General features: G+C 40.6%; 1 protein-coding gene across 1 annotated transcript in view; it reads right to left on the minus strand.

The window, feature by feature from the left end:
• KAT2B (lysine acetyltransferase 2B) overlaps positions 1–25,907 on the minus strand; it is an 89,112-nt gene that overhangs the window by 4,821 nt on the left and 58,384 nt on the right. The window contains exons 7-17 of the mRNA XM_008153493.3: positions 25,053–25,159; positions 20,498–20,623; positions 18,446–18,582; positions 17,666–17,874; positions 16,523–16,649; positions 8,979–9,089; positions 5,953–6,096; positions 3,087–3,201; positions 1,333–1,369; positions 1,014–1,077; positions 840–924 (exon numbers count right to left, since the gene is read on the minus strand). Of these exons, the coding sequence (XP_008151715.3) occupies positions 840–924; positions 1,014–1,077; positions 1,333–1,369; positions 3,087–3,201; positions 5,953–6,096; positions 8,979–9,089; positions 16,523–16,649; positions 17,666–17,874; positions 18,446–18,582; positions 20,498–20,623; positions 25,053–25,159 (1,262 nt within the window). The remainder of the gene's footprint in view (positions 1–839; positions 925–1,013; positions 1,078–1,332; positions 1,370–3,086; positions 3,202–5,952; positions 6,097–8,978; positions 9,090–16,522; positions 16,650–17,665; positions 17,875–18,445; positions 18,583–20,497; positions 20,624–25,052; positions 25,160–25,907) is intronic.

Raw genomic sequence — 25,907 nt, forward strand, 5'->3', positions numbered from 1 at the left:
CTGTTATCGGGGAGCTACTAGATCCCTTTAACGCTTCCTTTCACACTTCAATCCTTTCTTAGCACCAGAAATAGATGACAGGTAGAAAAGGGACAGAAGACGCAGGCTCTCTCCCAAAAAATGGCCACACAACCGACTGAAAAGAGAACATTTCAGCTGGTTGTCTGTCATCTGCATGACACCAAATTGGTTTAATTTGGGGGTTCTCAATTCACTCAATCATTCCTTTTAGTATGCTGCAGGCACAGTAGCAATTTCCACGAGCCTACATTTCTAGCGGTGTTTTTGTTTGTTTGGTTTTGGATGTGGGACAAAGCTTAAAATAGGAGTATAAAGAGGGACATTAATAGTATCCATCAAGAGCATGAAAAATCAAGGACTGTACTAACTAGGATTTCTCCCTCTGAAAGTACAGCAAACAGCTTCACCTAACTTCTCTTGTACTGTCTTCAAAAATTCTCAGACTCAAAATTTATCAAGAGGACAACCTGATGTTTATCCATTTGCAACGGGTAGAATATAAGTGAGGTTATGTCCAAACAGCCAGCTTCGTATCCAGTGCTGTCCACAGTCCCCACCTGGGCTTCTGCGTCTAATACGTTGGTGTGTGGGCTCTCAGATAGCTGCAGAACGTCTCGCATGAACATAGCCACCCACTTCTCCTTTGCCATTCTGTTCTGACATCACCACCCTCCCCGGGTACATGGGGATCCCACCGCCCACCACACGCACCCAACCCTACGACAGAAGAGTACAAATTAACCTCAGTAACCATTTGTCCCCCACACCACCATCCAGAGAGTTTTAAGTCTATACTTAGAAAATGTTAATGGCATTACCCATGGGGAACCTTATAACTTCATAATATCCCGGAGCTTCTGTTCTCTTCACAGGTTCCATGAAGGGCCAAGCGCTTTGATGGCTCTTGGGGAAAGAAAAAAAGTAAAGTATCTAATATGGAAATTCCATGTGAGAAATCAAAATATTGGCATGAGGTGAGTGAAAATGCCCACCTTCACCTGCTGGAGGATGCTCTTGAGTGTGCTGTAGAGCTGGTCAGAGTCTTTGGGCTCTTTACTTGAAAGGAAGAGAGTGAACAACAAGGAACAACAATTAGTTTCTTACCCTCTTGCCAGGTGATTCCTATTCAGCTCATTTTTACAAAAAAAAAACCTAAAACTGGATTCATTCCTGATTTTTTTTTTTTTAATGAAAACTGAAACCCAACAATTGTATTGGTGATTACACTGGGTTTGCCCATTTTCTCTAAGTTGCTGGGCGAGGGGAGGGGGCAATCACTTCCATTATTATCTTCTCACCCATCACACTTACCTTTTCTCTTTTCCACTCTGTTTCCAGCCTGTCTCTCCTGTATGTCAATGAAATAAACACTGAATGAGAACTGCTTTTGGCAAGAGAATAACAGTTAACACTTAACAAAAATGCAATAAATTACAGCCATGCCTTAATAAATCTGTTCCTGGGAAGACACTGAAATTAACTGCAGTTCGTTACTTTCTAATACAGCTAGCTGTGCAAAACATTTCCAAGACTAACAACACTGCTCAATATGTTTTTTAAAGAAGGAACTCCAACCTTTCAAAGAAAATCATAAAAATTACAAATGCCCAGTATGGTGGGTGTGTGTATTTTTTAAACTCTAACTCAATTTTTGCCATCACCATGTGAAAGAGTGAGGCTGTTATTTTAAGTCAGAACAAAGTCTGTCCTGGTCTCTATTTTATTTGGCGCCTGCTTATAAAGCAAGACGGTTAATGTAGCAGAAAGAAAACATAGTCTAGAGTCCAGTAGGCCTAGAGTTGATTTCTTCCCCCCCCCCCCCCAATATAGTTTTATTGATTTCAGAGAGGAAGGGAGAGGGAGAAACATCAATGATGAGAGAGATTCATTGATTGGCTGACTCCTGCAAGCCCCACAATATGGATCGAGCCCACAACATGAGCATGTACCCTGACTGGGAATCAAACTGTGACCTCCTGGTTCATAGGTCAACACTCAACCACTAAGCCACACCAGCTGGGCTGGAGTTGATTTCTTGCTTTCTCCTTAAAAACTGACTTACTCTAGATAAGTTACTTAACCTCTTGGCTCTCAATGTGTCAATCTATAAAACAGAACTCTAAAAACTAGGTAATATTATCCCATAGAAGAATGCCTGGCTCAAATTGGCATTCAGTGATATGGTAGCTATTATTAATTAGGATAATATGGGGAAGTGAAATTTCTGGGTCTGGCAGGGAAAGCAAGATGTGCTGTAGAGTAGATTTTGTAAAGAAGAAATATATATGAATCATATCATGAAAAAACAAATAATGTGGCTTTTTTTAGTTTGCATGATTTTGTTTTGCTTTATAAATCTTCCATATACCAGAAGACCCTGGACTTGAACCACATGAAAGTGCCAATATTTGACCTACCAAAAGAACTACTTTGTATGTTTTAGCAACTCACTGCTAACATACTCTCAGATAAGAACCTCCAGAAAAACTGTTGTAAAATAGGGAACAGGAATCAAATTATGTGATTTCCAATCGTCCTTTCTAGAAGTTTGGAAACACTCATTTACCCAAGCACAGATCTATGCAGATTGCAACCATGATGGCAATGAGATATGGCGAGAACAGCAAGCTGTTTGGAGGAGATAAGAAATGGGCTGCTCCTCACTCCGCCAGTTACTGGCCATGTGCCATATAAGGTTAAAGGACTTAACCAGCCTGAGACTGAATTTCTCCATTTATAAAAAGCAGAACCCCCTACTTTCAAGGTCACCTGTGGGTAGTGCCTAGCACTGTGCCACAAATAGCAGGCTCTCAGTACATGATGGCCATTAACAGCTACAACAAGGGGTCATCTAAGCTCTCTTTGGTTTGTTTGCAATTTGAAGTAGAGAAAAGATATCAAAGGAAAGCATTGGCTGCCTTCTTAAAATTTCTTAAAGAAATAACACAGATGGAGGAGGGCAGGGCAAAAAGCTTTTTAAAGTACTGCACTCTGGTAATAGTTTCCAACCCTTCTGGTGGCATTTCCAAAAGATTTTGCTTTTAAAAGGAGATCTATATACATACTAATTCCAGGAATGCTTTCTATCGGAATCTGTCGAACTCCATCTTTAAAACATGAAAGTCCAGGGTAGACTTTTCGAATCTGGGCTTGTTTTCTTTCTATCAGCTTTTTAATGATCTGTAAAGCACAGGAAGAAAACATGGTCAGTGACAGAAGTCCGTGGCTCCAGCCCAAGTCAGCCAACCTCCGGAGCTATTCCCCTAGCAAAACCAAGTCTTTAGGAAACAAAAGGGGAGAAGGGGGTGAATTCTATTCAGTAGGAAAGTCATGAAAACATTCTGTTACATCATGTCCATTTAGTATCATTCACACAACCTCTTCAGTACTTGCCCCCTCGGAAAAGTCGAATTGAGAGAACACACTAGCCCCCAGTGCCCACTGTCCTCTTTCACATCAGGGCCAATTCCTTTGCAAAGCAGCTGAGATCTGCTACCCAGACCAGCGTGCGAACCTCTTCAGGTCCGTGACTAGGAACTGTTCCTTCGGACTAAAGGCCTCGGAAAGTTCCCAAAGCCTGGGAGGATGACCTTACTACCCGAATTTTTCAAAGCTTGAGCCTCAACCTATGCTGTTTGCATGAAAAAAGCAGCTCTAAAGTCTAGTAAGGCATCACAACCAGGATGGGACGATTTTGAGAGAGGTGTTTGTTTTATAAAATAGTTCCTACTGTACTGAGGTAATTAGTTCTAAAATAATTCCCAAAAGAAGAAGAAAACACCAAAAAATCGCCAGGCTGCCCAGTTCAAAACACATCTCCCACAGAGCCATCTCCGATGACACAAGGCCCCTGTGGATGCCGCCATTCCCTTGGAGTCGACACTCAAGAAGCAGTCCGCATCTCTCCACTCTGTGCCACCTGTCCAACGGCACTGGGTTTCTCTAACCACCCCTACAATTTGATCTGCTAGAAAAGTCCACCCAATATTTACAGTTTGTATGGCTCCCACCATTAGTCCCTATCTTCCTCGGGGGGATTTCAAAGTTGGAATAAAAGACACGTGCAAAAATCATTTGATTTCAGTGGAAGAAGGTACCATGTGAATCCAAATATTTTACTATGGTGACCTCAGATCTCTTAAAATAACTAAGTTAACAACTCCAAGCTTCATCATCCATCCACTCAACAATGTGTGTTGGAGAAGGCTGGCAGCAGAGAAGGAAGGTGAGCAGAGAAGGATAAAAGGCCTAAGAGAAGAGAAAGTCGAAGGGCGAAGGAGCTTTATCTTCTAACAAGTTGACTGCTTTTGTTAGCTCTGTGCTTATGGCTTTCCCCTTCATGGAGGACAGGCCAGCAGTCTAGACGATGTGAATTTGGAGACCCAGCCAGGGGAATCCTGCTCTCAGCTTAGACTGAATTGGGAGATGAATTGGGCTGCTGGGAGGCGTGAGGAATGAGCAGCTAACAGCAGCCTGATGGCTTTCGTTGGCCAGCAGCCTCTAATGCTGAACAATGAGCTGCTGAATTCAGACCTGCTCACTAAGCCCCAAAGAGAACAATGAAGAAAGCCAGCTCTTCAGAGACAGACAGAGAGAGGAGCCTGCTGTGATTTTATTAACTCTCCGAGTACCCTATGTGGAATTCTCTCTTAGGCTGACATTTTGACCAAAAAAACAACAAAGGTTGTTTTTCTTTTCTAACTTAAAAGACAAATCCAAACAAACAAAAAAAAAACACTTTTTGCTCACTTCCCTAAGAAGCATAAGAACAAATCTGAGCCACTTTTAATAAAAGGAAAATATTTATGGAGCACCTACTATGCACCAGACACTGTGTAATGTCTGTTATATTGGTGATATAATAATTAATAACTGAGATTAAAGGAAATTAGTAGAAACCAGAAGAAAAAGATAGATTGAAGACAGAAGAACTTCTAAAAGTTACGTCTGGAGAAAAGAGCACTAAAATGAATAACAGAAGTATAAAGTGGGGGTGGGGGGATGGGAGTGGGCTGGAAGAGGTTAATAGGGGGAAAAGGAGGACCTATGTAATACTTTCAACAATAAAGGTTAAAAGGGGGGAAAAAAGAAGAAGTATAAAGTGGAATTCTACAGAATGACACAGCTGCAAACTCCGAGTTTTTGAATCCAACAAACTAGAGGAGCAAAGAGCTGATCCTGGGCTTACCACACAAAGTTCATTCATTTATTAAATGGCCTCTGTGCTCTCCCAAATTAGGCTCTTTTTGCATTCTTTTTCCTGTCTTAGAGATATAAAATTGCTACCGAGTCAAATTATCAATCTTTCCCTTTACTGCTTCTCTTTCAGTTCATATGCATAAAAGACTTCACCCCAATATTAGATAACAAATCAGTTAATACCTAGAAATGTAACCTTCAGAATTTGCAATGTGAGAGGAGAGATGAATACATGCTAAGATAAATGACTGTGTAAGATGATGAATAATTACAATGAATGGATCAAACTAGTGCTGGAGACATTCAAGGAAGGAATTGGAGCACAGGCTGAAGTGGCTCAATTTAGGTCAGGAGAGGGAGGTGGGCAAAAGATGAAGACCTCAAGCAAGAGGGTTAAAGCATCAATAACGAACAGTCTTTGGAGAATAGTTTAGAGAAGAAAATGAAGACGTAAGTTTGGGAAAATGCTTGAGACCAGAATGTAAAAAACCTTGAAGGTGAAGTTAAGATGATTCATCATGTTTAACAAGATTTGTGTTTTTTATACCAATTTAACAACAGCTGATGCTCTCAGGAATGGTAACCTAGAGGAGACAGACCAAGGATCTACACAAGCCACAGCAAACTGAGATGATGATAGCCAGTAAACCCATTTACACAGAGCCCAGTGATATGCAGCTCACCCCACTTATACTGGCCTGTACAGAGGAACATGAGTCAGTCCGTGCTTACCTCCTTCTGCTTCTTAATGATGACAGAAAATTCTGTGTATGGGATCTGTGGATTTAGCTCACATCCCATTAAAGTGGCTCCTTCATAGTCCTTGATGTAGCCAACATATTTGGTTTTAGGTATTTTAATTTCTTTGGAGAAACCCTGCAAAGCAAATAGTAAATTCATTCATGTGGGCATTGTGCACCAAATATATATTGAGTGCTAACTTTGTGCTAGGTACTGCGCTGGCATCAATATATGCTTCTTTCAAGTTCTCATCATATTATTATTATGGGAAGGAAGAGCACGAAACCCTTTGAGGAAGTTCAAAAGCATCAAAAATCAAACATGCAGCCCTAGCTGGTTTGGCTCAGTGGATACAGAGTCAGCCTGCAAACTGAGGGGATCCGGGTTCGATTCCAGTCAAGGGCACATACCTTGGTTGCAGGGTCCTCCCCCACCCGGGCCCTGGTCAGCGTGTGAGCAGGAGGCAACCAATCGATGTGTTTCTCTCACATCTATGTTTCTCTCTGTCTTTCCCTCTCTCTTCCACTCTCTTTAAAAAAAAATCAATGGAAAAATATCCTTGTGTGAGGATTAACAACAAAAAACAAAAAATCAAACATGCAAATAGAAAACAAGACAACATTAAAAAAGTAATTCTAGTAAAACACAATCATACTAACAAGTGGTGGTGGGGGTTTTTTAACATAAATGAGTATTAAGTAAAAATAAGGTTTAATTTTGCATTAAATTGCACAAATTCTCCCAAAGTGGGGGCGAGGGCTTCTAGGATTCTTAACAAATCAACAACTAGCATTGACCCAAAGTCTGAAAGAAAAGCTTATCAAAAACATACAGCCATTAAAATTCTGACGTTAAAAAAATGAAACCCCGACTTTTCAGGCAAAAAACTTTGTGGTTGTGTCAGTGACATTAATGCTTTGCAACATATATATTTACATGCTCTAAGCTGTAATAACATAGTGCCACAGGGTATGTATTCATATATTTATAATATAAACATAATTTTCCTTACAGTGCCTATTTCAGTTTTTTTGCAGAAAATTACTTGGGCTTCAGAACTATCACCAGCAGTTTCCTGCCTTCTCTTTCAGCAAAAACTTATTTTCCCCTCCAAAGAGGACTACAGGCAAGTCATTTAAGAATCATGGCTGAGATCTCACGCTGTGCAATGTACTTACAACCTGGGAAAGCGGACTCTTAAGCCCTCAGTGAAACAATCCCACTGAGTTCTGTCAGGTAAGTTTCATTACAAAAGCCACAAATGCATCCCCCAAAATGAGAAAAAAATATATACAGGCCATTAATTACCTGACGTTGGAAGAGGGGATGCTTTCTACTCATATAAGAACCTATATATTTTTTTTTAAAAGAAGTTAATAGACTTATGTTTTAAAGTCTTTAAAATTGGGTAAATTAAAGAAAAAGCTATAAACAATGTTAAAACATGACATGCAAGAGGAAATCATAAAATAAAAGGTTAAACTCCTTATATACAAAGTTTTCATAAATCAATGTAAAAATAAATATTTTAATAGAAAAAAGGCAAAATACAATGAATTGGCAATTCAAAAGAAAAGAAAAATTAATACAAAGGGGTCAACGAACAAGGAAAAACAAGTCAAAACTCGCTATGATCACCTAAATGCAAACAAATGCAATTTGTTACCCAGGAAAGGGGTAAAAGCCTACTTTTCAATTATCACCCAATTTCCTGAGCCCCCTTATATACCACTGACAAGAACAGAAATTGTTACAGTATTTGGCAATGTGTTACAAAGCCTTAACTATGTCTGGAAGCAACTCTACTTCTAGACATCAATCCAAAGCAAATTACCACACATGAGGGCAACACACACACACTCATACACACACACACACACATACTCACACATGTACACTTACATACAGAAAATACCTAAATGCCCCCAAAATGTGGAATTGGTTTAATAAATTATTTTCTATTTATACAACATTTCAGAGAACTAGCAAAAGTCATAAAAAATTATCAGAATATATAAAGTAAAAAAAGCGCCGAAACCGGTTTGGCTCAGTGGATAGAGCGTCGGCCTGCAGACTCAAGGGTCCCAGGTTCGATTCCGGTCAAGGGCATGTACCTTGGTTGCGGGCACATCCCCAGTGGGGGGTGTGCAAGAGGCAGCTGATCGATGTTTCTCTCTCATCGATGTTTCTAACTCTCTATCCCTCTCTCTTCCTCTCTGTAAAAAATCAATAAAATATATTAAAAAAATAAATAAAAATAAAGTAAAAAAAGCAAGTAATTACAATATGAGCCAATTTTTATATTTATATACACTCACAAATACACACAGAAAAGAATATTAGAAGGGTATATATCCAAACATCAATTAACATTAAATTTCTCTGGGTGGTAAAATTGCAAGCAATTTTTCCTATTTTTTTGTGTGTGTGTTTCACTATAATTTCCAAATTTTCTACAATAACTGTATATGACTTTTGTAGTCAGATGTAAAAAATGTACAGGGATTATAAAGCACTGTGAAAATAAGTGTGCAGCCAAAAAATAATCCTTAAAAAGCCAAGCTGAAACCTCTGATAAGAACTGAGGGCAACCAATCTCCCAGCCTGCTGTGCACGATGGAACCAGAATCATCTGGAGCTCTTCCTAAACGTGAGAATTTCCTCTCTGCTCTAAAGAGAGGCTTTCCACAGACTGAATCTATGTCTCTCATACCTGGAGAACTCGACTCGCCCACACTGGGATGAGATAATTTAGAATGACAGGATGCAATATTATATTTCACTCAGAGATGACATTCATTCACTCAACAAATATTTATCTAGTATGTACTATGTGCTGGTCATACCCTCTGAATCCAGTCTGAACCTTACTTAAGGCTTATAAAATAAATGTATGTCCTTCTTATAAGCAGAAAACACTGAGTGGGGGCAAAGGAAAGACTTATTGGAATGAAGGCTACCTGAGTGCATATTTTAAAAAGGAATGACAAAACAGTGTTGCACAGTGAAAAACTTACCTGTTTCTTGAAATATCCGATTGCATATTCATCTGCATATGTGAGGAAGTTCAGGATGTCATGTTTTATATGAAATTCTTTCAAATGATTCATCAGGTGTGTTCCATACCCCTATGTGGAAGGAAGTTAGTATACAGACAAATATATTAGGTTCTGAAGAAAAAATAAGTCCTACAAATTTTCATCGGGAAAAACTGGTAAGTTTAGGAATTTGTACTTTGATATATTTTACCAATATAATACTAACATACTTTCTTGCATTTCTGGACATTGAACCAAAACATTCAAAATCCTTAAACTGAGATATAATCATTACTTAGAAATACAAGTTTCTGGTCCTTTGAGAAATAACACACTAAGGCTATAAGCTTCAAGTTCAACACTAAAGTTACTTGCTGAATATTAATAAAGAAGTTTTAGGAGTAAATACGGATTACACATTTCTGCTTATCCTCAAAGTATTTGAGGACCTCACATGAAAGGAGCAATGTAAACAAACAGCGCTAATCTTTACTGGAATGTTAACTAATCCGAGCGTTTCCTGTGTAGTGCAAATCAGCAGTTCTTCAACTGCATCATCTTAGACACGGGATGTCAACTTGGTCTTATCCAAACAAGGTCCAAGAAGCCCAGAATCTTCTGAGAGAGCCAGAAGACATTAGGAAGTAACTAAAGCGAGTGAACAATGTTGAAAAAAATGAATGATTGAAATATGAAAAACAAAATGCAATTACCAAGTTTCTCAGTGATATATAAAACGTACAGGAAATCTATAAATTTAAAACGACTGTTTCAGAACCTCATAAAAAGAGATGAAATCCCAGCATCCAGACACAAATATCTTCACACTAGAGGCCCGGTGCACGAAATTCGTGCACGGGGGGCGGGGAGCGTCCCTCAGCCCAGCCTGCACATTCTCCAACCTGGGACCCCTCGAGGGATGTCCAACCGTCTGTCTAAACAGGCAGTCTGACATCCCTCTCACAATCCAGGACTGCTGGCTCCCAACTGCTCGCCTGCCTGCCTTCCTGATTGCCCCTAACTGCTTCTGCCTGCCAGCCTGATCACCCCATAACCACTCCCCTGCCAGCCTGATTGATGCCTAACTGCTCCCCTGCAAGCTTGATTGCCCCTAACTGCTGTCCCCTGCAGGCCTGGTCACCCCTAACTGCCCTCCCCTAAAGGCCTGGTCATCCCTAACTGCCCTCCCCTAAAGGCCTGGTCCCCCCCAACTGCTCTCCCCTGCAGGCCTGGGTCCCCCCCCCCCCAACTACCCTTCCCTGCAGGCCCGGTCGCCCCCAACTTCCCTCCCCTGCCAGCCTGGTCACCCCTAACTGCCCTCCCCTGCAGGCTTGATTGCCCCCAACTGACCTCCCTTGCAGGCCTGGTCCCTCCCTATTGCCCTACCCTGATGGCCTGATTGCCCACAACTGCCCTCCCCTGCTGGCTTGATCCCTCCCAACTGCCCTCCCCTGCTGGCCATCTTGTGGCAGCCATCTTGTGTCCACATGGGGGCAGCCATCTTTGACCACATGGGGGCAGCCATCTTGTGTGTTGGAGTGATGGTCAATTTGCATATTACTCTTTTATTAGATAGGATGAGCATTTTAGAACTCGGTGACACACTTTTATAAAAAACTCAAATGCGCTTACAGGTATGATCTCATGAAGCTGCCTCAGGCAAGAAGGACCTCTGGCAGCCATCTGGTCTAGTTCTCTACCGCATGTGAGGCTGGAAGTCTACCTCTCCTGGAAATTATTCTCCTACTGATGTTACCCAAGGACATTTTACCTTTTCCCAAACAGATCACATTACTGACACACTGTGAGTCCAAATAAAACTCAACTAAAAGGATGAACTGAAATCCCTCTCTCCTTGAGGACAAGAGAGTTAAATGGGAAAGATAAACATATAAACACACAATTAGAGCATAGAGCTGCACTGTTCAATATGGCAGCTACTAGCCACAGCGGCTTCTGAGCAACTGAAACGTGACCAGTCCAAGTTGAGATGTACTGGAGTGTAAAAGACACATCAGAAAAAAAGTTCTTATTAATAACAATGTATACCTCTCATATGCTGACATGACAATATTGTGGACATAGCAGGTTAAATGGAAAATATGAAAATTAGTTTCACCTGTTTGATTTTACTTTTTAAAAATATAGACACAAGAGCCCCAGCCGGTTTGGCTCAGTGTATAGAACGTCAACCTGAGGACCAAAGGGTTCGATTCCCGTCAAAGGCACATGCCCAGGTTCCAGGCTCCTCCCCAGCCCAGGCCCTGGTCGGGGCATATGCAGGAGGCAACCAATTGATGTGTTTCTCTCACATCAATATTTCTGTCTTTTCCCTCTCCCTTCCACTCTCTCTAAATATCAATGAAAAAATATCCTTGGGTGAGGATTTAATAAAAATAAACATATAGACACTAGAAATTTTAAAATTACATGTGTGGCTTGCATTTGAAGCTCACAATATATTTCTACTAGAAGCCCAGTGCAGAAATTCGTGCACGGGTAGGGTCCCTAGTGGCTGCCAGCTGCTGACCGGGGCCTTCCTTCATTCGGCGCCACCCCCTGGTGGTCAGCACACGTCATAGCGAGCGATCAAACTTCCAGTCGGTTGAACTCCAGAGGGGACACTTTGCATATTAGGCTTTTATATATATAGATTGCACAGCACTGATACAGAGTGATGTATTTGTACCTATAATAGAGAAAAAGGCTGTAATATCATTAAGGGGGAGAAGGAAGAGAGTACAAAAGGTAAGAATATGTGTGAGTTAGGTCTTAAAAGACTTATGTCATATGGAAAACAAGGTAAGAAGATAGATTGGCAATCTAAATGTAAGGAAAAATAAACCTATACAAAAGATATAGAAAAGTGGGTTTACAACCTAGGGGTACAAAGAAGCTTCTTTAAAAAAACATAAAATACAAAAGCATAAAAGAAAGGACTAATTTACTAAGTAGACTACTTCGAATTTTAAAACCTTACAGATATCATAAGCTATTTAAGATATCTTAAACAAAAGACAAGGGACAAATTTGGAAGGGTATAGTTGTAACATATATTATAAAGGTTTAATATCAAAAATGCATAAATATCTTCAATAGGATCAATATCAGAAAAAGAGACAGCCTTAAAAATATTGTCAGAGGAAAGGAACAAGCAATAAATATTACTGACAAATGATATATGACCTCAATAGTAATCAGAGCACTCCATCAGGAGAAGCAATATTTCACTCAACAGTATGAATATTTCTTTTTAATCCTCACCTGTTTTCATTGATTTTTTAGAGAGAGAGGAAGGAGAGAGGAAGAGAGAGACACTTCGTTCAACTACCTCTCACATGTGCCCCAACCAGGGATTGAACCCACAACCTTTTGGTGTATGAGATGACACTCCATCCACCTGAGACACCCAGCCAGGGCAGTATACTCAAATATCTTTCCAGTTCATGGTACCCAGTGTCAGTAATAATAGGGGGACATGGTACCCTCAACACCACTGGTGAAAATGTAAATTGGTAAACCCATTGAAAAGGGCAACCTGGAAACAATTTTTTTTAATTTAGAGAAGCCACATTCATTCATGCAGCAATTCTACTTTTCAGTGTCCAGAAAAACAATTACAAACAGAGCCCTGTTTGTGACAGAAAAAAGCATAAATGTGTCAATAGGGAAATGATTACATAAATTACGGTGCATCCACATTTTGAAATAAAAAAAAGAATAAAATGGCTCCCTATCTGTACTGTTTAATGGAAATCTCTGCAATGATGGAATAGTTCTTTATCTATATGGTAGCCATTAGTCACACTGTGGCTATTGAGTACTTGACTAAAAAATTGAATTTTACATTTTATTTCATTTTAATTGAACTAAATATAAATTTAAATATATATATATATATGTATGTATATATATATATATATATATATATATATATATATATATATATATATATATACAACACACACACACACACAATGAATTTGAAGGACCCCTAAGACATAATGAGAAGTTTTTTTTAGGTATATGAATAGTATGAATTCTATTTACATAAACAATGACTACAGAACACACAGTCACCTATTACACAGAGGTACATTTCCCAGCATGTAAATCAGTAGAGAAGCAACTGGAAGGATGCACACCAAGCTGACAATAGTGGGACAGCAGGGACTTGAAGGGGGAGTGGTATTTTTGTTTATCTGAAAATGTATTTGTGTATGAGCTGTCTAATTTTAAATTATTTTTAAAGAAAATTTTTAAAATTGGACAAGAGAAAAGGATTGACTACTTGGAGGGAACTGCCTGTGCATATATATAGTAATGTCTAGAGATTAGTAGGAAATATGTTTTCTGATGAAATTCACTTTAACATAGATGTGGTTGATGGAAGAGAGCTAGGCTTTTGTTGTATATACCATCTATCTTGTAAGGAATTAATAGAACTATAAATTTCCCCCCCTTCACCCACAATCCAATGATTTGCCTCCTAAGAACAACAATAATTTTTCTTTTGTAAACAGCTTCTCAAAACCTACATAAGATATGTTTCATCAGTGGTCACCTCTCCAAAGAAATTTTCCATAGTCCAAGTTGCTTGGGAGTATGGGTTGTGTCTTTTTTTTTTTTTTTTAAATATATTTTATTGATTTTTTTACAGAGAGGAAGGGAGAGGGATAGAGAGCTAGAAACATTGATCAGCTGCCTCTTGCATACCTCCTACTGGGGATGTGCCAGCAACCAAGGTACATGCCCTTGACCGGAATCGAACCTGGGACCTCTAAGTCCGCAGGCCGACGCTCTATCCACTGAGCCAAACCAGTTAGGGCGGGTTGTGTCTTTTAACTTGAATCCTCTCTAGCACTGTGACTGGCATTAGTGGTAGCTCAAAGATTTATTTGGTTAAAGAAGCATTGCCAACATTAAACTATTAGAAGCAAATGTTTAGATTTCCACCCCAGAACTATTTCCCTTGTTTGTATGCCTTTATTTTGAGTTGCCACCAAAAGGATTCTTTTCCAAATCTGCCTGGTAACTTGTGTTTGTTTAAATATTTATTATAGTAAACAAGTATTAGGCATGTAACTTTCCAGTTGCATATGATATCAAATCCAAATAATTCTTAGTTGAGGAGACAGTCTCTAACCAGGTGAGGAACTTTCCAAATATTATCTTGTGTGTGCTTTGAGCAAGATAAATTCACATGCAAATCCTACTTCAAGCATTCGCAGGAATTTGGTGGTAAGCATAATATTCCAAAAAGAGTGGACACAAATTCTAAAGTATCATTTAGCCAAGATTTTTAATGTATTAAAGAAACATTTAAAACCACTTATGAACACTCTGTTTTCACAAATGGATGGTACCAAGCACTGGCTTCTACCACACTCGTCCTTTCTATCCAGTTTTAAGAGAATAATCTTTTTTTTTCCCCCTAAAACTACCGTTATAAGTCACAAAAAGTGATTTTTTTTTTCTAGTTCTTCCTACTGATTTTGTGATGTTTGGCCACCTTCCTTCAAGTCTTTAGAAAATTACATGTTTTGAGGGGAAAAAATAAAGTGCCCTTCTGGAAAGTAATAAGACAAAGCATCCAATTCATATTAAATACCTTTAGTTTCCCTCTGGTATCCCTAAAAGTGTCCAAGTCAACCTTAATCAACCTTTCCAAACAAGGTGGTTGGTGTAGCTTTCTTTGAAAACAAAAATTATGCAATCTTTTTTTTCTGACACTATAAACCAGGGACTCATTTGCCAGCTCCTCTCCCTACGAAAAGCCAACAAAATTTTCTTTTTAAGTAAGCTCCTAAACTCTGGACATTTGGAATTGTTTCTCACTTTGGCTAGAGGTAAACAAAAATTTAAAAAAAAAGGAATCGAAACAACAACAGCACCATCTAAAGACACACAGTCAGAACTTCTTGAAAAAGAACTAGAGATCATTTTCGAGCAAATTTGAGCCCTCACTTTTCCGGTCAGAACGACAAATATAAGACTAATGCATTTTGCCCTTTGATGCTTCGTACTCTGAGCCAAAAGCAAAAAGCCCCATTTGTGCTTTGTGAGTATAAATAACCTCAGTGGCTATAATTGGCACCGGGAGCAGAGTAAGGCTGCTAATGAAAGCAAAGGTACCCACAGTACTAGCTGTAGCCTTCAAGCAGAGAATGATTGCTTCTAGAGACTTATTTTTGTTTTCTGCCAATGGCATTGCTTCTTTGTAGCTGCACGAGGCAGCGATGCTTAGACCTGCACTGTCCAATACATGAACCATGGGCCACATGTGCCCAGGGAGCATCTGAAATGTGGCTATACTCTGAGCCGAGACAAGCTGTAAGTGTAAAATACACACTTGATCTCCGAGATTTAGTACAAAACAAAGCATGAAGACTGTCTCGTTCATAATCCGTCATAGCATTGAGTAGCTTTGCAATGACAACACTTTGGATATACTGGGTAAGATGAAATATATTTTAAAAATTAATTTGACTTTCTTTTTAATGTGGCTGCTAGAATACGTAAAATCACATGTATGCCTCACATTTGCCCAGCACGCTGTATTTCACGGGACAACACTGCCTCAGACCTTGGCTGATTTTTCTCAGCAGCCAGCTAATCCTGAGCTGCTTATCTTTCCACCACCCGCCATACATTTGCATGATATTCTCTAGGGCTCCCCAAATACCAAATGAATAATCTTCTAAAGACACATTTCCTGCCTCCATTTCCCTAAGGGCAGCAGAATAGAACACAATCTAACCTAGATCAGAGCTCTTTCTGCCCATTGAGAGTCTAGTTTATTCCAGTCAGGCTGTGATACCAACCGTGATATCAATAAAACAGCCAGAGTTCCTGGGGAGAAAGGGACCTAGGCCAAGAATAATCGGGAAAGTACATTAGTCACACACACACACACCACCCCCTAAAAACACTACATTCCAAACCCAGCATGAATACTTCTGAAACGTAGCCATAAATTTCAAAATTTTCACAGCTTCCCTTGTGAAATTTCTTTAGTTCCTGCCCCCGGTGAGGGACAAAGTCATAAGAAATCTCTCTGAAGTGTAAGTGTAAGCCACCTAAATCATCTTCCTAATCCACATCACACCATATCCTTGCTGATGGTTCCCTGTCTCCAGTTGTGTGTGTGTGTGTGTGTGTGTGTGTGTGTGTGTGTGCTGTGTGTGTGAATCCATGAGTAAATTAACAATGAACACTGCGATTTCTTTTCAGTCATCCTTCACTTGCCACAGACTATACCTGAGTTGCATCTGGGGCTGTGCAGTCCCTGTACTTTGTCCCAAGGTCCAACAGAGCCTTGGTAGAAGCACACCTGTTGGTATGTGGAACATTTATTCACCTCAGGCACATACACACACACTCATGTGAGAGGATGCTTCTGAGAGTCCTGAACTCCACTTTGAACCTTCTCTGGACAGGGCCCAGAGCCCTTCCCAATCGCTGCAGCTTTCGTGAGAAATACCACATTCTGCTTTTCTTCTAAGACCGTGGGTTACCCTTACCTTGACTTGCTCATTTGATGTTACAGCACAGAAAACAATCTCCGTGAATCCTTGGGATGGAAACATCCGGAAACAGATACCACCAATAACACGGCCATCTTTAATTAAAGCAAGGGTTTTGTGTTTCCTGAAAAAATAAGATTATATCAGTTTTACCTATCTTGGTTATATAAATATACTTTTGAGGGGGCGTTCCTTATTAACCAACCAGGAAGGAGGGGGCAGTGTTTTTCCTGCGTTTCTATGGAAACCTCCTTTATCTAGTCACCATCTCACCAGACCATTCTTTAATGTGGACTTTTAGAGCAAGCTTTCCTGTACAAGTCTTCATCGCAGAGTCCACCAGAACAAAATGCCAGCCACCTAACAATGCTCTGAGGTTTACAAATAAAGAACAGAGTACATGCTTCAGTACGGGAACAGGGGCCCAGGGTTGGGGGCTAGGGAGAGAGCACCAAGTCACGAACAAAGTGGCATATGTTTCTGAAGATTAGTCTTATTCAGAAATATTACGGATACATTATGGGAAATAATACAACTTGTACAAAATGTACAACTTGCAAACCTTGCATTATAGAACCCTGTCTGACCTCCTCTCTGTCTAAAATGTCACTCTAATTGTCATATGCATAAATCATAGTCCACATAGGCTATTGGGCTATATATGTTAAAATACATTCAATTAGAGAAGTTTAGGTGCTGGGGTTTTTTTTAAAGTTTTTTTTAAAGAAGTGAATTTTCAAAGTAAACTTCTCTGATATCCCAATAATTTTCCCAGACCCAGGCAACCATGATTCCTAGTTAAGGCACCAAAATCAAGAACGTTTTGACTCTTAAAAAATTGGGGCATCTTCTTAGTGTTTATGTTCTTTCATTGCTACAATGAATGAAGCATAGGATAGTCACCAGCAACTTAAAACACAAAGCTTCATTATTATTATTAACAAAAAAAATTGTGAATTGTTGAAAAATTAATTTTAATGCCTTGGACAAGGAAATTAACTTAATGGATCCCTGTATCCACAGCGTGACAAGACGCAGCAGGATTCAGTGGTTGCCTATGGCTGACTTTCACTTTCTGAGTAGTTCCTCTTTCATTTAAAAAGGTAGTAAGACAAGAAGGAAGAGCGAAGCACCACTTACGGGTCAAAGACAAGCCGTGTGATGTACTCTTTGGGCATTCGGGGCAGCTGATGGGAGAACACGTTCTGTAGACCCACCAGCCACATCAGGATCTTCTTGTTGGGTTTCTGGTTCAGGGAATTGCCGACCACGTGAAATTCAATCACACCCCTGCGCTCTTCCATCCTTGCTGCCTCATCCCTGGCCGAATGTGCTGACAGAAGATTGTTCTGGGGTGCAGAAGACAAGAAAAAATTACACAGAGCTTTTCTCTTAAGAGAATGGAGACAGGCCCTACCCGGTTTGGCTCAGTGGATAGTGCATCAGCCTGAGGACTGAAGGGTCCCAGGTTCTATTCCGGTCAAGGGCACATGCCCTGGTTGTGGGCTCGATCCCCAGTGGGGGTCGTGCAGGAGGCAGCCAATCAATGACTCTCTCTCATCATTGATATGTCTATCTCTCTCTCCCTCTTTCTTCTTCTCTGAAATATATATATAAAGGGAGTGGAGACAGGACAACATTTATAGTTTAAATTTTTCAAGATAGGAAGTTGAGGGAGGAGAAATGACTTGAACTGTGTGAGATTATTAGTAAGTTTCCCTGTGATGTGATATTCATCAAGGGGAAATCACCTCTCCAACTAGCCTTTCCTACCCTTCCTACCCTGACCACCAAGTTAAATGCAAACCAGGGTAGCATAGCATGCTAATTCTCAGCGATTCTATCCCCATTTTGGACAGCTAGAGTGGCTAGGAGAGCAGAAGAGGTCTACCAGCTGGCTGCCAGGTTTACCCCACTGACCTCTGGTCCAACCATCACTGCAGGGTCCGTGATGGTAGACATGACCTCGTGGATTAATTCCATTGGAATATCCCCCATAACTCGGGGTTTCTTGGCCTCCTCCAAAACATGAGAGTCATTCATTTTCCTCTTTTCTCCTGTGATGATCAAAATAAAAGGGGAAACAATGGGCTATTTTAAACACAAAGCAGATAACATATGTTGACCAATCCAACCAATTATCTAATAACACTAATAGGTATGAAAGTCAAATCTCCATTTACCCAGAGAAGAGGTGGCAGTGAAAGGTGGAAAAAGCAGGAAGAAGGTCACAATTACTGCCAACCATAGATCCATTCTGAACACTTTCTATTTTCTATGATAATTTTTAACTTGATATATGAGTTATTAAAGCATTCATTACTTCATTTGTAAATGCAAGGAATTATGCTAGTTATCATTCATTATTAATCTCTAATTTAGTCCCTTTGTGGTCAGAGAACATACACAGTCCATGTAATAAAAAGATAGCAAAAAATTTTGAAACTTGCTTTATGGCCTAAAACATGACCAATTATTTATAAATGCATAGTGTCTTCTTGAAATAAGTGTGTATTTTCCAGTTTTTAAGAACAATGATCTCTATATGTCCATTAGATTAAATTTGTTGATCATGTTTTCAGGACTCCTATATTGTTACTGACAGTTTTGTCTGCTTGATCTATGAATTATTCAGAGATGTTTCTTTGTTTTCAACTATTGGTTGATTTATTTCTCCTTGTAGTTCTGTTAATTCTCTCCTATATGTATGTATATATGTATTTTTATATAGGTGTGTATGTATATTATGTCTGTATATATTTGAAATATACTAGTGAGCCCTGACCGGTTTGGCTCAGTGGATAGAGCGTCGGCCTGCAGACTGAAGGGTCCCGGGTTCAATTCCAGTCAAGGGCATGTACCTTGGTTGCGGGTACATCCCCAGTAGGGGGTGTGCAGGAGGCAGCTGATCAATGTTTCTCTCTCATCGATGTTTCTAACTCTCTATCCCTCTCCATTCCTCTCTGTTAAAAAATCAATAAAATATATATTTTTTTTAAAAAGAAATATACTAGTGAAATGGTGTGGGATTTTTTGGCTGGTGAATTTAATTTTTTCATTCTTTATCTCTCACAATGCTTTTTTGCCTTAAAATTATGGCTGACAAAGTGAGCAGGGCCATTCTCAACGTGTCACATGCTGGGAAAGGCCAGGCAAATACAAGGAAAACTTTCTCCCATTTTCCTTATTAGAGTGTATGGTGTCTTTTTGTTTTGTTTTTTTCTACTATCATGTGTGTGTGTGTGTGGGGGGGGGGGGGGGGGGGGGTTCCTTATTTTTTTTTTTCTGTCATAGCATGTACTTATTTTTATATATAAATTAAAATTTTCCTGTGATGTGATATTCATCAGTATTAAAATATTTTTAAAATTTATATGTTCTAATGTAATTGATTCGTCAGGAGTAAATCCCACTAAGCACGTCTCCATATAGTAATCTCACTATCTTTAATTAAGCAGGAAAAGAGCAATGTCTAGTATCTTGTCCAAAGGAGCTCAGCCACCAACCAGGTAACACACAGAATCTAGTTTATTATAATAAACTAGAGGCCCGGTGCACGAAATTTGTGCGGGAGGGGAATCCCTCAGCCCGGCCTGCACCCTCTCCAATCCAGGACCCCTCAGGGGATGTCCAACTGCCCTCCGCTGCCAGCCTGATCACCCCTAACCACCTCTGCCTCAGCCCCACCACCGTGGCTTTGTCCGGAAGGACATCTGGAAGATGTCCGGTCTAATTAGCATATTACTCTTTTATTAGTATAGATGATTATAGTTTTGTTTTAAGGCTCTGCATTTTGGGTTGATGTGTTACACAGCAATAACTACCCAATACAGCTCAAAGTCATTTCCAGCCATCAAAATCCTGGACATGAACAACCTGTAGTTGGTCTAAGACTACCTCTGGAACTTCTCATATTACAAAAGAACTTCTAGGGCAAATCACAGCCCTCTATTGTGCCCCCTAAGTGCCTACCTGGGTTTGCCTCAAGCCCAGACGAGCCTTTGCCAGAAGGACTGCTGCTCCCTCCATTCGGCTGCTCAAGAGAAGATGAGTTTGAAGTGTATGAAATCGTCCCAGCCACAGGAGGTGGATTGATGACTGCCAAGAAAAGAAAAAGAAGGCATTAGATGACTCTTTTCTTGGGCAATGAGGAACCAAGTGCACATGAGACCATCCCATTCCGGCCCAACACCACAAAGAAGTCATCTTTAAAATAAAAGAAATAGGGTCAATGTGAGCATGATAATAAAGACAGTAATGGATTATAACCCACTGAATAGAATAGAAATATCTGAGTCCATATTGATAAAATCCTAAATGAACAGACAAATAAGTGGGGAGAAGGTAAAGCTCTTCCTTACAGATGAACACCAACAAATAAATAAGGAAGGAACAATGGCAGCCAGCATATAATAATTGATTCAGGGAGAATCATCTGTGTAGGCTAAACCTTATGAGTACAATTCTGATGAAGACAGGATAGTTTCTAAGTATCTCCCCACAAAAGTACTTTTTTTATTACAAAAGAAAAATGGTAGCATTGCAGTGAAGAAACCTTGTAAATATCACCTACAAACTTGAATGCCAACAATGAGAGAGGCCAACATTATGTACCTCCTGATATGAGGCAAAATTGCCATAAACCACATCATTGAGATAAGAGGCAAAAATGGACAATAGCCTGTAGATTAAACATTAAGGTGTAACCTTGCATCAAGGTTAAAGTTCCTTACTTTGATGACTAGACTCGTTAAGTAAGAGAATGGTCTTGTTCTTGGAAGATACCCACTGAAGTCAGTAAGGAGGCATGATGTTTGCAACTTTCAAATAGTTTAGAAAATCATAGATAGATAGATAGATAGATAGATAGATAGATAGATAGATAGACAGACATATAGACAGATACAGAAACAGAGAGAGAGAGGTGGGGGGAGGGAGGAGGGGTGATAAAGCAAATGTGGCATAATTTTAACAATCAATGCATCTGGGTAAAGTATACACAATATACAAAATTTTTGTTCTATTCTTGTAACTTTTCTGTACTTTTGAGACTATTTCCAAAGAAAACCTTGTTTTTAAAGCCTTTGTAAGGAGTAGGATGTTGCTCTGCTGATTGGCTGTTGATGAGGGATACAGACATTTTCAGTGACTATGATCACATATAGGACCGAGCACGGCAATGCAGGCAGATGTCCAGAGAGAATGTTCATCTAAGTTTCAAGGCAGCCACAGTTCAGTGTGCAGAGTCCATTCCCAGCAGCCAAGACAGTGATGGAATAAGTAACCCAAGCAACAGAGAGACAACAGTCCACAGCACCCTCAACTGAACAGCGGTGCGTATGCAAAGACTCAGAATATCCTGAAGTGCCAGGCTACATGGTGTTCCTTCCAGCACACAGGCCTCCTGACTTTCAAAGTACACTGGAGTGGTGCTACGCCCAGAGGAAGCTCTGATGATTCTGCAGACATCTGAGTACCTTGCAAACCTTCAGAGCCATCGTTATGAATGGCATTTATCACACTTGCATAGATGTGCAGACGTGCCAATTAAGTCGATGATTGCACTCTTCTTTCCCCAAAGAGAACACACTGCAATTAAAGCAGAACAGGAGAAGACAGCCTGGTTCTGACGGCTCCGGGTAATGCTGAAGAGTACAATTCAGCTTAACTGGGTTACAACCTTAGCCACAGGAACAGACACGCCATTCCCAGAGGGATAGAGACAACCTCTGCCTTTTCCGTCCTGTGCTATGATAGATAATTTGCTGGAAATGGAACAGACCACGTAGTGTTTTGAGCAGACAAGGGTCAGGGGGACTTTTGAGCAGGGAGGGTCTCTCCGGAAGGCCCTCCACAAAGGAGCCAGTTGACCCTGCTGAATGGCTTTGGTGTCCCCCTGCCTGAAGGAGGAAACTGTGTTCTTCCCTCATTCCTCCCACAAGCATTGGCCTGCACATTCGCAACGCACAGCAAAGTAGCGGGATGTCGTGGTCAGAGCACTGGCTCGTAATGCAGTCTGGTGTTTAGGAATTAGCCAGACCCGAGGGGAAAAACCCAGTTTTATCACTTAACGACATCTGACCTTGGGCAACTCTCATCTATATAAAGGGGATAATAACAGCAACTTCCTAGACTTTGTGCTAAGGCTTAAAGACATGAAGCAAACTTCACAGGCAAGCACTTTATGGAAATATTGGTTATTATTATTGTGGCAAAACTGGGTCTCTGACCATCCAGGGTCACGCTCATAGAAAAGACCTACAGAAAAAAAGTGGGCCTCCGAGGGCATGCGGTAAGCACGTACAAGCATGTATGGCACCGTTATTCTCAAATATTGCTGCACATCAGAATCACCTGGGGAGCTTTTAAAATGTCCAGGCCACACCCTAGGCAAATTACACTGCACACTCTTGGGAAGGGACTCAGAAGTTAGAATTATTTTAAATCACCATGGGTGATGCCTTGTGCAGCCAAGTTTGAGAACCAAGGATAGGATATACTCAAGGTTCTGTGAAAGTGGGGAAGAAAGGAGATCCAGTCCTGGATAGAAGGCACAGGAAGCATTAGGAAGGGGTTTGCGGAGAGATGCCATTTGCAAGCTAGCAGAGATAAAGAAAGCAATACTGCCGAAACCGGTTTGGCTCAGTGGATAGAGCATCGGTCTGCGGACTGAAAGGTCCCAGGTTCAATTCCGGTCAAGGGCATGTACATTGGTTGCGGGCATGTCCCCGGTGGGGGGTGTGCAGGAGGCAGCTGGTCGATGTTTCTCTCTCATCGATGTTTCTAGCTCTCTATCCCTCTCCCTTCCTCTCTGTGGAAAATCAATAAAATAAAATAATAAAAAATTAAAAAAAATAAAGAAAGCAATACTGAAGACGTGCCCAGTCACCACAGAGAACGCGCCCAGGAAATGCAGATCTGGAGGGAGCATGTAATAGGCACAGGTAGACCCCACAGCTCTACAGGTTTTGGACCAGAGAAAGATGAGACCACATTCTATGACCTAAGGTAAATATATATATATATATATATATGCAAAGATGTTTTTGGTAACAAGAATGCAAACAGGACGGGTTTGACCCAAAACAAAATACCTCATTCTTTAAGTATTCTGCTTTGAATTTAAGTATATTTATACTCAAACTTGGGCTCTAGGTGAAAAAACACACACACATCCACTTTTAACCACCTTCTCAAATGTGTGAATCTGAGTAAAAGAAGCCAGACTCAAAAAGTTATGTACTATGTGACCATTCATATGACCTTCTAGAAAAGACACACAAAAAACTATAGGAAAAGAAAAACCTGTGGTAGCCAGTGCTGGGGGTAGGACAATGAATGGACTACATAGAGTACAACAGAATTTTCTGGGTGATGCAACTGTTCTATATCCTGATGATTACACAACGATATGTATTTGTCAAAATTCACAGAACCATTTACTAAAAAGGGTGACTTATTTATTTACTTTTTCTTTTTTAATCCTCACCCAACGACATGCTTAGAGAGAGGAACAGGGTGGGTGAAAGAGACAGACAGACAGACAGACAGACAGACAGACATCTATGTGAGAGAGAAACATCGATCAGTTGCCTTTCGTAGGTGCCCTGACCAGGGATGGAACCTGCAACCAAGGTCTGTGCCCTGATCGGGAATCGGACTGGCAATCTTTGGGTGCCCAGGATGACACTCAACCAGCTGAGCCACTTGGCTGGGCAGAAAAAGGTGGCTTTCATTGCACATAAAATTATTTTTGGAAAAAACCAGCAAGAGTAAAATTAACTTTCCTGGAAGCGATACTCACCAGTCCCCACACTACACATTGAGCTAGAGCTGCTAAAATCTCTAACGTCAAAATTCTGCATTCTGCCTTTCCCCATGGCCACATATCAATGACTGCTTTGGCACCTCCTGCCAAACTTCTTTAAATCCTCCAAGTATCGAAGGCAGGAATTCAGATCCTCTCTCTGGAATCAGCCTGACTCCACAAGTCACATGTCTTCCATCCTCGCAAAATGCCAGGTGATGCCACTGGCTGACCCAAGGCAATGGCAAGGATGTCCTGGCCCCACTGGGAAGTTCTTCATGTCCTGAGACTCAAGATCGCTGTCTTCACTCATCCTGACAGTAACTTGATACACAAAGCAGACATCATGGATTCAGAAACCAGGCTGAAACTTGATTCCTGGGCATATCAGGCCGTTGATGGAGACTATGAGTGTCTTTAGAAAGAGCCAGGAGTGACCTACAGGGCCGAGCTGCCTGGTATTTTACACGCCCCCTCCAACCCCCCCGCTGCCTAAAATTGTAATGTGCACGCTAAGCAAACCCAATAGTAGGAGCAGTAGTTGTTTTCACTGATTTGCACCTGCTCTCCTCATTAATAGAGATGCAGATGCAAAATCTGCTGGCTCCTGTCTTCAATTTCTTGATGAAAAACACAAATAAATGCAGCGTGAGCTGAAAAGTAACACTTCCTGATTGTTCTCTGAATGCTGAAAAGAAAAAAGAAAAAATGGTTTTTTACCTGTTTGGATCCCTAGCTGGCTGGTTCTGGAAGAGGCCGACAGAAAGTCCTGATCCCAGATAGGAGAGTTTTGACTATAAACTTCTTCTTCTAACATGGACAGAAACCTAGACACAAGAGTAAGAACAATAGTAAAATCAAAAACAAATATACTGCCAGAGGGACAGAGCGCTAGCCCTCTATGGCAACCACCTGAACATCAGCATCGCACAATCAACTCAGAGATAGGCTGGTGAACTACAGCTCAAATGATGATTATTAGTTGGACGGTGCTGGCATATTTAAACACAGAAATCCACTTCTACAAATTTATTTTCTTGGACTCTGCATAGACTGAGTCTTAGCAAGGCCTCAGTCCCGCAGGCAGCTGTCATTATCAGTCATAACCGTAACAAAAGTTGCTAACATTTATCGAGTGCTTGCTATGTGCCTGCACTGTTCTAACTTCTTGAATCCTCACTGTCGACTCCATGAGTAAAATACTTTACTTTTATTTATCCCACACACATATAGCTCTTACTCTGACTCACATGATTCTCATAACCTTACAGATGAAAAAACTTAGAGCAGAGAGAGGTTAAATCACTGGTACAAAGTCCCACAGCTAGTAAATTCAGGACCAAGAGTGAACCAGTGATTAATTACCAACTTATACTTCCTGTCATGGTATAAACCAAATGGATCTCAAGTTTTGGGGGCCCACAGAAATTACCTGGAGACCTTGTCTGAAATACAACTACCCAAACCCCACCTAGACTTACTGAATACGAGACTGTGAGAATGGGCCTTGGGGAACTACATTCTGGTTAAGTACCTTAGACAATTCTTACGTACATCAAAACTGAAGAACTGCAG

This window comes from Eptesicus fuscus, chromosome 18, assembly GCF_027574615.1.
Source record: "Eptesicus fuscus isolate TK198812 chromosome 18, DD_ASM_mEF_20220401, whole genome shotgun sequence".
NCBI lineage: Eukaryota > Metazoa > Chordata > Mammalia > Chiroptera > Vespertilionidae > Eptesicus > Eptesicus fuscus.